Source organism: Camponotus vicinus, unplaced genomic scaffold (genome assembly GCF_025532165.1).
Source record: "Camponotus vicinus isolate PSW18456_S1 unplaced genomic scaffold, iyCamVici1.0 SCAF_4, whole genome shotgun sequence".
In the NCBI taxonomy this organism is placed as follows: domain Eukaryota; kingdom Metazoa; phylum Arthropoda; class Insecta; order Hymenoptera; family Formicidae; genus Camponotus; species Camponotus vicinus.
In genome coordinates, this window is record NW_028141976.1 from 12,318,587 (window position 1) to 12,332,887 (window position 14,301).

Here is a 14,301-nt window from a genome sequence, read left to right on the forward strand (position 1 = left end):
GTAAGCTTCGTAAAAGCAAGCATTAATTTGTTCAATAGATAGCTCTTGCATGCGAGAATCGTCTTAAAGTCTTCCTGTTTTTGTCTTTCCTAGAAACCAGAATTGAAATTTATTTTTAATACCCATACCATTGTTAAAAATCGATATATTGCAATTTAGAACCAATTTTCGAAACAGTTTTTCTAACATTTTTACAGACATTATAAATAAAATTCTATTCTGACTTATAACAAAAAAATATAATCTTATTTTAAATATTCAGTAGCTATTATGATTTAAATCTTGTATATTAAATCATATTTTTGTAAATACATTTTACTATATATATTAAAAACTCCAAAACTTAAAAATAAATTTCAAGTAATACGTACAAGGCGCATTAATATGTTAAAAATGAATAAAATAAAATAAAATAAAATAAAAAGTTTTCTGAAATTTAGAAACTAACACTTTTAAGAGTAATCAAAAGCTTGAAAAATTTTGTCATTGTATTGAAAAATTTTCTTTGAAAATAAAAAATTGCATATTTCTACCAACTATTTCCTTATTTCAAGACTTAACTCTTAAATAATAAGGCTTTAAAATGTTAATGAGTTCTGTCATTGTAACATCTTAAAATTATTGAGACGATCTCTTGAATATAAGAATGGACTATGGATATCGACTTATGTTTTTATTTGACGTTTAATTTCTTGCAAACGTCATAACATGTAAAAATAGAGATGGACTGTAAACATTCGATATAAACGTAGAATTCATGGATATATACATGAGTATATATGAGAATGTCTATAAATAGAAGTATAGTTTATTTTTCTCTTTCTTTTTCACTCTTTCAACAGCGACTAGATATTTTGAAATAAAACCAGTTACAAAAATGATATATTTATGATCATTCTTTTTGAATAAAATTTTTTTCGTATATTATAACTTTAAATTAAATTTTTGTTGTTATTTTTCTTGTGGCCACGTTTAATAGAAAATAACGGAACGAATGATTTTCAAAGTCCCTCTAATAATCGATGTAATTGTAGAGTTTAATAAGATTTAAATAATGTAAAGAATCACGTTTAAAACAGTCATTAATAAAGTTATCGATCGTCTTTTAAATTATAGAAGAAAATATTTGCACTACCAGCATTTTGCACGAAGTAAGTAAAAACAATATTCAAAGACGTGGAAAGATAAACAAAGCTTCAATGTATAAGTCAACGATTAAATTATAAGATAAATCGCGATTTAAAATTCCCGAGAAAACGCGACGAATAAATAAATCGATAATATTCGGAATATCCGTTTGTGATATGTATACTTTTTATAATATAATAATCGAAGCGCCTCAATAGACATTATAATCGCGCGCGATATAATTATCACATAGATGCGAAGATATTTTGACAGACAATTTGATGACTGCAATATTTACGAATACAGTACTCACTGTCCGAGTTAATTGCGAATCTTTATAAAATAAATCGCGACTCGAATTCACGAGAAAACGCGACGAATAAATAAGTCGATAATATGCGGAATATTTGATCGCGATACGTATAATTTTTATAATATAATAATCGAAGCTCTCAACAGACACGTGCGCGATAATTATTATCACGTAAATATAGAAAATCGAAAATATTTCGACAAACATTTGAGGTCTGTAATGTTTGTGAATATGCAATTCACCGACCGATTTACTTGCGAATTTTTATAAGATAAATCGCGATTTAAAATTCGCGATAAAACGCGACGAATAAATAAATCGATAATATTCAGAATATTCAATTGCAGATAGGCGAGTGACATACCGGTGTATCCGATAAAAAGAGGAGTGATCTTAAAAATGGAGGACGATTAACATCTTGTTTCTACATCAGATTTCGCAAGATCAATCTGCGAAAAAAAGTTAAGTGATCCATTGAACGTCGGGAACTTTACTGTAGGAGGGAACGAATCCTGGATCTTCCGGACTATTCCCGATAGCAATGATTTCAGTAATAAATCAACGACAATTATCCCTCGTCATTATCTTTAATTCACGAAATTGATATGCACATCAGAAAATATGTTCTTCCATTATTAAGAAATATATTTCTTTATTGAAAATTAAATGGATATAACGACCTTTTTTATTGAAATGTGATTACGAACGATTATATTTATAAATAATAAAATACATGCATTATTGGAGTATGTGTTAAATGTGCGAACACATATAATTTGGGGTACCGTTCGCGCGCACGAGACGAATCGAACCCGATATCAGCAAGATTTAAAAAATTTCAATTCGTACAGTGTGCAAAATAAAATAAATCAAATAATTTTAAACAATTAATTCTGGATTAATTCTCTAGATTCTTATTCTTATAACGTTTAAATTAATAATTTCTTTTCTTTTTATCACTATCTTACTGATATAGGAGTACCCATTCGATTTGTCTCGAAATTTTTAAGTATTCGCACATTTTATGTAACATTCATGTATAATTTCGCTTATATATAATATATAACATTATTAAAAATTATGAAAATATTTTGGATACGTGAATTTGTGCATGTATTTTATTATACATATGTATATAAAATGATATATACCTAAAAACTAATATTTCAAAATGGCGATGGATGTCCAATACCTGCAAATAGTTTCTTAAAAGAAACTAAAAATTAATGTTAATATCCCCAGCACCTAGAAATAATTTTTCAAAAGAGACAAATTATATTAATTAAAAATATATTCGCTCGTAATCATTTTTATCAAAAAATGTATACAAATTAATTACAATATGAAATTACTTGAAAAATTAAAATTTATACACAACGCTATATCCATATTTAATCTACTATTAAATCTTTCTGGCATTATATATATAGACAATAATAATACCAATCCTAATAATGATAGAACATTTTTAACGAAGAAAAGAAAAGATACATTTCTCTCATCTAAATATATATAATTTAAATTAATTCGACGTTAAAGAAGCGTATCGTCGTTGAATTACTACCGAAATCACTGTTTTCGGAAATTGCTAGGAAAACCTGGGATTAGTTCCTTCAATCTTACAATAAAAATTCCCAATTTTCAACAGAGTACCGAACTAGACGTCGCGAATGGATCTTACAAGAACCGGTGAGAAATAATTCTCCATGATAAAAATCGTTTCGACTTCTCGGCGGTACGAGCCACGCAACTTTCATTAATGTTTATTTAACGGAAGGAACAATGATTACTCTTTTATTAAAATGACAATCTCGTCTAAGAACGCGAAAAAGAACGCGAGAAAAACACGGTGGTTTCGCAACAGTAATTTACTAATTTATTTATGAATATTTTCCGATACGAAAAAAAAAATTCGTAAATACAAATATAACTGAAAAAACAAATTATTAAATTCATAATAATTAACTTGCGATTCTATAATATCGAAGGTGATCGTTAAATTTTGTGAAGCTAATATTTAACTGTTGACTTATCACATCGAATCTTCACTCTTTTATTCGACATTTCTTTATATTTAATTAGCAATATTTCGGAATATTATCTGACGAGAGGGACAGCGATAAAATTCTTCTGTTGAAATGATAATCTTGTATAAGGACGCGAAGAGAACGCGGAAAGAACACGGTATTTTCGCAATCATAATTTAAAAATTTATTTTAAGAATATTCAGTTCCGCGCGATATGGAATTCATAAATAAATAAAGCTAACGGAAAGCATATCATTAAATTTATAATAATTGACTCGCGATTCTGTAACGAAGGCGTCCGTCAAATTTTATAATGCTTATATTTAATCATTAATTTAGCATCGAATTTTTACATTTTATATAAAAATTGTCCGAATTTATTAATGACTCTTTGACATGAAAATATACAAACAGTTACTTTTTTATGAATATTCCAAAAATATATATTACAGAAATAAATACTTTAATTTAATGAATTACTATTATGTTAATTACTATTGTGTAATCATTATACGTATATTTTCGATAATTTTTCGTGTAATTTACATAAGAATTTAGAATCGTAAATACAATTTCATATAATATAATTATAGTCAAAATTGTATGTATTTTACAATTAAAATATTAATGTTAGATTATAATTAAAATACAATTATAACTATTTATAATTTACAATTTACAATTTACAAGTTTATGGTGCTATCAATATCAAATAATAATATTCCATTTATTCAAATATTTAATAACAGCGATATAATAATTTGATATTGATAGCATTAACATTTGGATTTAATATTATATTTGATTTAATACACATATATTTTTAAGTTTTAAAATAAAATATAACATGTTAAGATTTCTTAAACGTTAATAATTATGCAATTTCTTTAATATTTCTGAAGATAATTTTGATAATTTAAATTTCACTTTTAAAATATTTTTATTTTTAAAACATGTTATATTTATTTTTACAACGTTTTTAAAAATAAATTCAACTTAATGAAAATAATTTTAATTTACCATTAGGATTATTGGAATATTAAAAGAAAGAATGAATCTTACTTAATAATCTAACTCTACTATTAAAGGATTCTAATAATTTTAATAGCTCTAACAATTCTATTATTACAGAATTTTAATGATCTTAAGAGCCCTAACAACCCTAATATTAATAGAAGAATTCTAATGATTTTACTTAATAGCCTTAACAACCCTACTTCCTGATTAAAATTATTCGGGATTTGAGGAACCTATCTCTAATCCTCACCTAATCATGCATATATTTTAATCACGTGCCCTAACCGCATGCCCTAACCGCGTACCCTAACCGTACTCTTCAGGCCAGTTGAACCTACCTTTCGTTGATCCTGGCCACTTTCTTTCTCGCGATCTCTAATCAGAGATCGAAGAAGGAGATAATTACTCCTTCTTTTGCCGGATAATTACCGGCAAAAGAGCGTGAAATATTTACGCTCATTTAGTAACGATCGTTCGATTTCACGATCGTTCGTTAAATATTGAATATAACTTTATTTTAACTGAAATAAAGCCAAATTACTACAAATTTCTATAAATTATATTTTATAATAAAATATAAAATTAATGTGTGTATTTATCATATTACAAATTATTTAATTAATTAATCATTTGGCTTTATATTAAGTTAAAGTAAAGTTTAAAAACAATATCTACAAACAAATTCTACGATGGATGAGCTATGAGCAATTAGAAGATAAGTGCGTATTATAAGAGTAAATTAGCATAAAAAATTGATAAAAGTGATAATTGTTAATGCGTGTCCTTTATTTAATAAATTAGACAAAATCTTTACAAAAAAATCTTTTCTTGATCTCTTGTTTTTTAATTAATATTTCAATATATTTTCGCAATAGATGTAAAGCATAAGTTCGAAAGAATTTATTAAAATTATTTAATTTAATTAATTTAATTTAATTATTTTATTTAATTTATTTAATTTAATCCATCCTAGCTCATCCATTTTAAGACAACGGATTTATCTACAATCTACAATCTACATCTATATCTACATCTACAATCTCTACGAATCCGTTATCTTAAAGTTAAATAAAAGTTTTTTTCACTCACCGGCACTGATGCGCAACAGCGGAGTTGTTGTTATCGAAGCTAGTTGTCTGTAACATACAAATATAAAACTCATTTATAATAATGCTCACAAAATGCAATTAATATTTAAAAAAATTTTTATCGCGCGGAATTTTATATCCGATGTGTAAAATAATAAGCAGATAAACACGTATGGAAAAATTTTATAAATTTTTGAAACTGTTTTTTAAATAGAAAATTTTATATGACTTTTATAAAAATCTTTCTCTTTAATTCATTTAAATAATAAGATCGAATTATTGTTCGTTTATAACAAGTTAACGATTTATAACAATTAATATATAAATAATAGATATTCACCATCAGGTTGCTCCGCCAATGTAAGATGCCTCTCCCAGGCCTCCTCCTCCTCTCATGTTGTTGGCGCGCGATAACGACACTCCCGCACTCGCGAGCGATATTTTTATATCGCTATTTCCGCTATTTTACGCGCGATACTTAACGGTGTCCGCACTATTTCGGTACAATAAAAAATTTTCTATTTGATCGCGCGATGTATATACTTAATCAAGAGACACGGTAGTGTCTTTGCTAAGTCCCAGCGTAAGCAAAAAATGCACTCCGTGTATTATTACGCGAGTCGGATTGAGAGTATAACTCGATATTTTTATTTCTCATATAACCGCTCAACGGATCGAGTTCTTAGTAGAATTAATCGATAGCTTGGGTTTAAATTAAATAATAAAAGTGTTTTTATTTTTGCGCTACGTGCTCTGTAAACGGAGATATCATGATGCAAAGTCTGAAATGTGAAAATTTCGATTAAGAAACGTCGTCATGGTCGTCATCAACTCCTCTTAACGTAACAAAGAAAATACAGAAATACGTTTCCAACGTCTGCCACAAGAATGCGCTAGCAGTGATTCACGCGACGCAGCATTAGTAGCGCTCTGTGGCGTTAACGGTGCTTATAAATATGTTGTAAAAGGTTAAGTGTGTCACTTCAGGTAATTATATAAAATAATTAATAATATACATATAACATTTATATATTTAGATTAGATTGTATCTATATTATTATTTCAGATTATATATATATATATATATATATATATATATATATATCAAGAGACACGGTAGTGTCTACTTCACTACAGCTATAACATGGACGTGGACACAGCGAGTGACAATACATCTATCGACGACAAGATAGATGACTTTTGCGAAAATCCGACGCGGGATGCATTAACGGAAGGTCTTATGAGTCTCTTGAAACTTACGGTGGATCAACTGGACGAGAGAATTCGCGCCACAAGGTGACGTCAAGTTTTCTGTTTTCAGCGCGCATGCAATAATAGTAACATTTATTTTTCGCGTTTCTTCTTGCAAATTTACGTATATTTATTATTCTTATATTTCTTTCACAGTATGTACTATTTATTGCAAAATATATGTTTATTCATCGAATTGTAACGATAAAAAATTGCGATTTACTTACACAAGCGACATATACAGGGTGACCCATTTTAACTTAGGCAGCCAAATAACTCGAAAAATAAGCAAGATAGAGAAAAATGTTTTAGACAAAAGTTGTATGGTTTCGAGGGGGCCATAAGATGGTATCATTGGTTTGACCTTGAAGAGTCATTTGAAGGTCACGTGAAGGTCACTTCAATTTTTTTAAATGGAACATCCTATATATTTTTGTACATTCTTGTAGCTCATCTCGAGAGCTTTCCAAAACACTATAATTAAGTACATTTTCGTTAAGTACTTTTTGAGTTATGAGGCTTGAAATAATTTCTTAATTTTACATAAACCGTAAAATATCTTGTAAAATATTCATTTTTCGATTACCTTACCTTAATAGTTTTATGTACAAAATAATGAGAGGAATCAATTGGTGTAAAGAAAACACATAGTTGTTTCGAAGAAAAAATATGTAATTTGCAATTAACAATTCCATATTTTTTCTTAAAAACAACTATGTGTTTTCTTTACACCAATTGATTCCTCTCATTATTTTGTACATAAAAGTATTAAGGTAAGATAATCGAAAAATGAATATTTTACAAGATATTTTACGGTTTATGTAAAATTAAGAAATTATTTCAAGCATCATAACTCAAAAAGTACTTAACGGAAAGGTACTTAATTATAGTGTTTTGGAAAGCTCTCGAAATAAGCTACAAGAATGTACAAAAATATATAGGGTATTCCATTTAAAAAAATTGAAGTGACCTTCACGTGACCTTCAAATGACTCTTCAAGGTCAAACCAATGATACCATCTTATGGCCCCCTCGAAACCATACCACTTTTGTCTAAAACATTTTTCTCTATCTTGCTTATTTTTCGAGTTATTTGGCTGCCTAAGTTAAAATGGGTCACCCTGTATATCTTATTGTTACCTATTTTACAAGAATTCTTGAGCATTTTGAAAATCATTTTCAATTTTCATATATAATTATTGGAATGTTATAAAAAATTGTGCTTCTATCATGTACTACAAGTTGCGTACAAAAGTTGCGAAGAGTATTATTTTTTATGCATAACTATTCTCTTTGTTATAGGATATGTCAAATAGAGCTGAAGCAGCGGATTGTTATTACTTAACATTGATTACTTTGCAAGTTTTATAAAAGAAATTTCTTACAATTTTCACCGTAAATTTTATGGAAACTCCAGTAGTTAATTTATCAGATGAAGAACTTAAGACAGTTTATGATCCTTCTGAGGATTCGTATCTTTTAATAGATGATTTGGAAGAAGATTTAGACATTCTGCATGCGATGAAACCTGTGATTTGTTTAGAAATAGGTAGTGGTTCTGGTATAGTCATCACAGCTCTAGCAATGGCATTGAAAAAATATAATGCTCATTTTATTGCAATTGATATAATCATTATAACATAGAATATTGAAATTCAAAATTTCAAAATTAAAAATAATTTATGCTTTGCGAAAGAAAATTAAAAATTAAAAATAGTTTATGCAAAAGCATAGAAAGAAAAAATCATTATAACATAGAATATTGAAATTCAAAATTTCAAAATTAAAAATAATTTATGCTTTGCGAAAGAAAATTAAAAATGAAAAGTAGTTTATGCAAAAGCATAGAAAGAAAAAATCATCATAACATAGAATATTGAAATTCAAAATTTCAAAATTAAAAATAATTTATGCTTTGCGAAAGAAAATTAAAAATGAAAAGTAGTTTATGCAAAAGCATAGAAAGAAAAAATAAATACTCTATGCTATGATGATATTACATACACACACGCACACGCATGTACACATATACAAACATATTTTTATATCATCATAACGTAGAATATTTAAATTTTCAAAATTAAAAATAGCTTATGCTTTGCAAAAGGAAATGAAAAATAAAAAGTAGTTTATGCAAAGCATAGAAAGAAAAAACAAAGACACATTTATAAAAAATATTCTATGTTATGATGATACACACACACACACGCACAAACGCACACGCACAAACTAATCATGGAAGAAGTAATGGAGTCAGTAATTGAATTATCGTCATCGTTACATGTTGAGGCTGAAGCGATTTTAAAAGAAATCATCATAACATAGAATTTTTAAATTTCAAAATTAAAAGTAGCTTATGCTTTGCAAAAGAAAATTAAAAATAAAAAGTAGTTTATGCAAAGCATAGAAAGAAAAAACGAAAAAACACATTTATAAAAAAAATATTCTATGTATGATGATGTACACACACACACACACATATACACACGCACACACACACACACAAACATATTTTTATATCATCATAACATAGAGTATTGAAATTCAAAATTTCAAAATTAAAAATAACTTATGCTTTGCGAAAGAAAATTAAAAATGAAAAGTAGTTTATGCAAAAGCATAGAAAGAAAAAATAAATACTCTATGCTATGATGATATTACATACACACACGCACACGCATGTACACATATACAAACATATTTTTATATCATCATAACGTAGAATATTTAAATTTTTAAAATTAAAAATAGCTTATGCTTTGCAAAAGGAAATGAAAAATAAAAAGTAGTTTGTGCAAAGCATAGAAAGAAAAAACAAAAAGACACATTTATAAAAAATATTCTATGTTATGATGATACACACACACACACACACGCACACGCATACACATTTAAATATTAATAAAAATTAAAAATATTATTTCTATAACGGGCTGAGGTTCTTGGATTGGAACTTCGGCCTCGGGCTCGTCCTCTCGACCGTCCCGCTCTAGCCCATCGTGAACGCGGTTGTTCTACAATAAAAGAAATATTTTAATGTTATTTTATTTGAATATAATATTTAAAGAAGAACTGCACGGATTAACTATATTGAAAGTTAATAAATCTAATTTTAATATATGTACATTCAGATTCATGAATTTAACATTACGCAAAATACTTTTAGCCTTTTAAAATATAAAAATAATTATTTGTGAATTAAAAATTTCTTTTGTAAAATATAATTTATACGACACAAAAATTCATGAAAATACAAATTTTAATTCTATAGAAGGCTAAAAATACTTTGGGCAATGTTAAATTCATAAATCTGAAAATGTAATAGATTTATTAACTTTTAACATAGCTGATTCATTTAGCTGATTCCTTTATAATTAACGTGCCAATTATATAATTCAAAATTATTTACCTCTTACTTGCCCCGCTGTCGTTATCGGTGACGACGGCGGCGGTGGCAGCGGTGACGACGCTGACGGCGATGGCAGCGGTGACGACGTTGACGGCGGCAGTGGCGGTGGTAGTGATGCCATCGTTGGTGGCGGCGATTCTTTTTGTGTTTCCATTAATTTTTGTGTTTCCATTAATTTTTGTATTTTTTTTTTAAGTATTATATTTTCTTTTAAAGCCGCTTCAGCCTCAACACGTAAAAAGGACGACAATTCAATTTCTGGCTCCATTTCTTCCATATTGTAGGTTCTGAAAGAATGGAAACATATAAAATATATATTATAAAATATGTTTAGAAATGATAGTAGAAATGATAGATAATAAATGATTAATCTTCATTTTAATCTTTTATTGTAATGCATATATGTATTGTGTGTGCAACACAAATATGAATTACAATAAAAAATAAGTAATTACAATAAGTGAATTACAATAAAAATAGTAAAATAAATTTTTATTCCCTTGTTATCTATCATTTCTTACGCATATGTATTAATAATATAATGTGTTACACTTACTTTTTAGGATTTTCTTCATTTTCCTTTTCGTTAGATCTGAAAATAGAAATGTATAAAATATATTGTACAATATAAAATATTTTTGTATTACAATAAAAGATTAAAATAAAAATTAATTCTTTGTCATCTATTTTTATTATATATTTCTATATTTTTATCATATATATGTATTACAATATGTATTACAATAAAGTGTTAAAATAAAAGTTAACCAAGTATTGTGTGTGCAATACATATGCATTATAATAAAAGATTAAGATAATAAAATATTAAAATAGATTATAAAACATTTTTATAATGAAATAATAGATTGTTATCTATCATTTCTATAAAAAATTTTATAATATTTTATTATTTTATATATTTTATTATTTTAATCTTTATTGTAATGCATATGAGTTGCACACACAATACTTGGTTAACCTTTATTTTAATCTTTTATTGTAATACATATATATGTGTTATACGCAGAAGTACATATAGTTACGTATCGCAACAACTAATGGTTAGTTTTAATTTTAATGGTCTATTTTAATCTTTTATTATAATGTATTTGTATTGCGCATGCAACATATAGTAATATATATGTATTATAACAATCATTAGTTATTGCGATGAGTAATTATATGTATTTGTATGTATAATACATATATGAATTATAAGACATTTAAATAAAAGTTAAACAGTATCATGCGTGAAACATATACAATAGAAGATTATAATAAAAGATTGAAATAAAATATATAAAATAATAAATTATATTATAAAATATCTTTATAGATATTATTAATAATCATTGCTTACCTTTTGTGAGTTTCATTATCATTAATTGCTGGTTCTTTTTCGTTTCTGGAACTGTAAATGTATAATATAAGTTATAAAATATTTGTATAAAAATGATAGAAAACGTATTGGTTTATCTTTATTTTATTCTTTTATTGTAATACATATGTATTGCATGCACAACATATACATATTACAATAACGAATTAAAATAAAGATAAACTATTTCATTTCTATAAAGATCTTTTATAATATTTTATTATTTTATATATTTTTAATCTTTTATTGTGCATATTTGTTGCGTGCACAATATTTAGTTAACTTTTATTGTAATGCATTTATATTGCTATATGTTGCGTGCACAATACAAATGTATTATAATAAAGGATTAAAATAATCATTAATTATTGCGATGAATAACTATATGTATTTCTGCGTATAACATATATTTTATGTATTATAATAAAGGGTTAAAATAAAGATTAGCCAAGTATTGTGCATGCAATACATATGCATTATAATAAAAGATTAAGATAATAGAATAATAAAATAATAAATTATAAAATATCTTTATAGAAATGATAGATAAGTGATTAATTTTTGTTTTTATCTTTTATTGGAAGTGAAAATATATAATATAAATTATAAAATATTTTTATAAAAATGATAGATAACGTTTTGGTTTATCTTTATTTTAATATTTTCTTATAATATGTATCACGCGTGCAACATATAATGTGTGTATTACGATAAAAGATTAAAATAAAGGTTAACCAATATTATCTATTATTTGTATATTAATAAAATTTATATATATATATATATATAATGTATTTATATTCATGCTTACCTTTTGCGATTAGCCATTGTAAAAAGTGGAAAATAACTCACTTTTTCTCCGTTCCATTTATATATTCAATGATAAATTAGATAAGCAAAGCAACGATTATTCATTAATGGATTTATAAGTATTAATTGTGAATAATAAATGTAGATTTCTAATGACATATTGATTTGTAATTATCCGTTATTTTTGCAATAAGAATAGCAAAGAAGTTTGAAGGATCTGAATATCTATATAGTAAGCAAAGAGGACCGTCGAATTTTAATGAAATATGACGGGGGTGGTGGCGGGTTCTTTGCTCATTTATTTAAAGATGTTTAACATATAGTACAAAAAAGAGTGATATCCCTAAAAAAATTACCCTTTTAAAAAAAAGGTAAAAAAAGGTGCTAAGTCCGCGTAAAAAACAGTATATGTATTTGCAAAATAGTGTATTATTAACTGTAAAAAACTATTGCAAAAAACCTGTCTCCAAAATAGTGTTATTTAAAACTGTAAAAAACTACTGTAAAAAACCTATCTTCAAAATAGGATTATTTTAATCTACAAAATAGTTATTTTAATCTGCACAAAATAGTGTTATTTTAAACCGTAAAAAATTGTTCTACAAATTATTTTAATTTTGTGTAAAATTGTATATCCTACAAAAATAATGATATCAAAAAAATTGCGCTAAGTGAAAATAAAAACTTATAAAAATATTTTAACCAAAAGAAGTTATATAAAATGTTGTTTTAATTTTCTACATTATATCCTAGAAAAATGATGATATCCAAAAATTACGCTAATTGAAAATAAAAACTTAAAATATTTTAACTAAAAAAAATTGTACAAAATAATTGTTTTAATTTCCTACAAATAATATTAAAAAGTTGCGCCAACTGAATAAAAATTTTCACTATAAAATATACATTTCTTTTTTATTTCCAATATTAAAAGAAAAATGATATTAAATGAATTGTAATATATCTATTATAAAAAATCGTTGAAAATATGAACAATCATATACATTGCAATAATCATATGCATATATCCTGAAAAGTTTAATTGAAAAAAAAAAGGAAATGATAATACAAAATACAAAATTAAAAATTATTAAAAAAATTAAAAATTAGAAATTAATAAAAAAAAATAAAAATTTATATAAAAATTAAAAATTAATACATATAAACAAATTTTAGTTAAAAAACTTAGCGCTGCTACGTTGAATAATGTGCTAATGAAATTAGCAGCGCTAAGTTTTTTAACTAAAATTTGTTTATATGTATTAATTTTTAATTTTTATATAAATTTTTATTTTTTTTTATTAATTTCTAATTTTTAATTTTTTTAATAATTTTTAATTTTGTATTTTGTATTATCATTTCCTTTTTTTTTTTCAATTAAACTTTTCAGGATATATGCATATGATTATTGCAATGTATATGATTGTTCATATTTTCAACGATTTTTTATAATAGATATATTACAATTCATTTAATATCATTTTTCTTTTAATATTGGAAATAAAAAAGAAATGTATATTTTATAGTGAAAATTTTTATTCAGTTGGCGCAACTTTTTAATATTATTTGTAGGAAATTAAAACAATTATTTTGTACAATTTTTTTTAGTTAAAATATTTTAAGTTTTTATTTTCAATTAGCGTAATTTTTGGATATCATCATTTTTCTAGGATGTAATGTAGAAAATTAAAACAACATTTTATATAACTTCTTTTGGTTAAAATATTTTTATAAGTTTTTATTTTCACTTAGCGCAATTTTTTTGATATCATTATTTTTGTAGGATATACAATTTTACACAAAATTAAAATAATTTGTAGAACAATTTTTTACGGTTTAAAATAACACTATTTTGTGCAGATTAAAATAACTATTTTGTAG

The 14,301-nt window shown here is 25.5% G+C and overlaps 1 protein-coding gene across 1 annotated transcript; it reads right to left on the reverse strand.

Moving 5' to 3' along the window:
* Positions 1 to 10,182: 10,182 nt before the first annotated feature.
* Positions 10,183 to 12,887, reverse strand: LOC145971198 (uncharacterized). The gene is made up of 4 exons (XM_083098602.1): positions 12,422 to 12,887; positions 11,593 to 11,643; positions 10,789 to 10,824; positions 10,183 to 10,519 (listed from the first exon to the last, which is right to left on the reverse strand). Exons 1-4 carry the CDS (start codon positions 12,436 to 12,438, stop codon positions 10,225 to 10,227), a joined length of 399 nt encoding a protein of 132 aa, XP_082954728.1. The 5' UTR covers positions 12,439 to 12,887; the 3' UTR covers positions 10,183 to 10,224.
* Between the last annotated feature and the right edge of the window lie 1,414 nt (positions 12,888 to 14,301).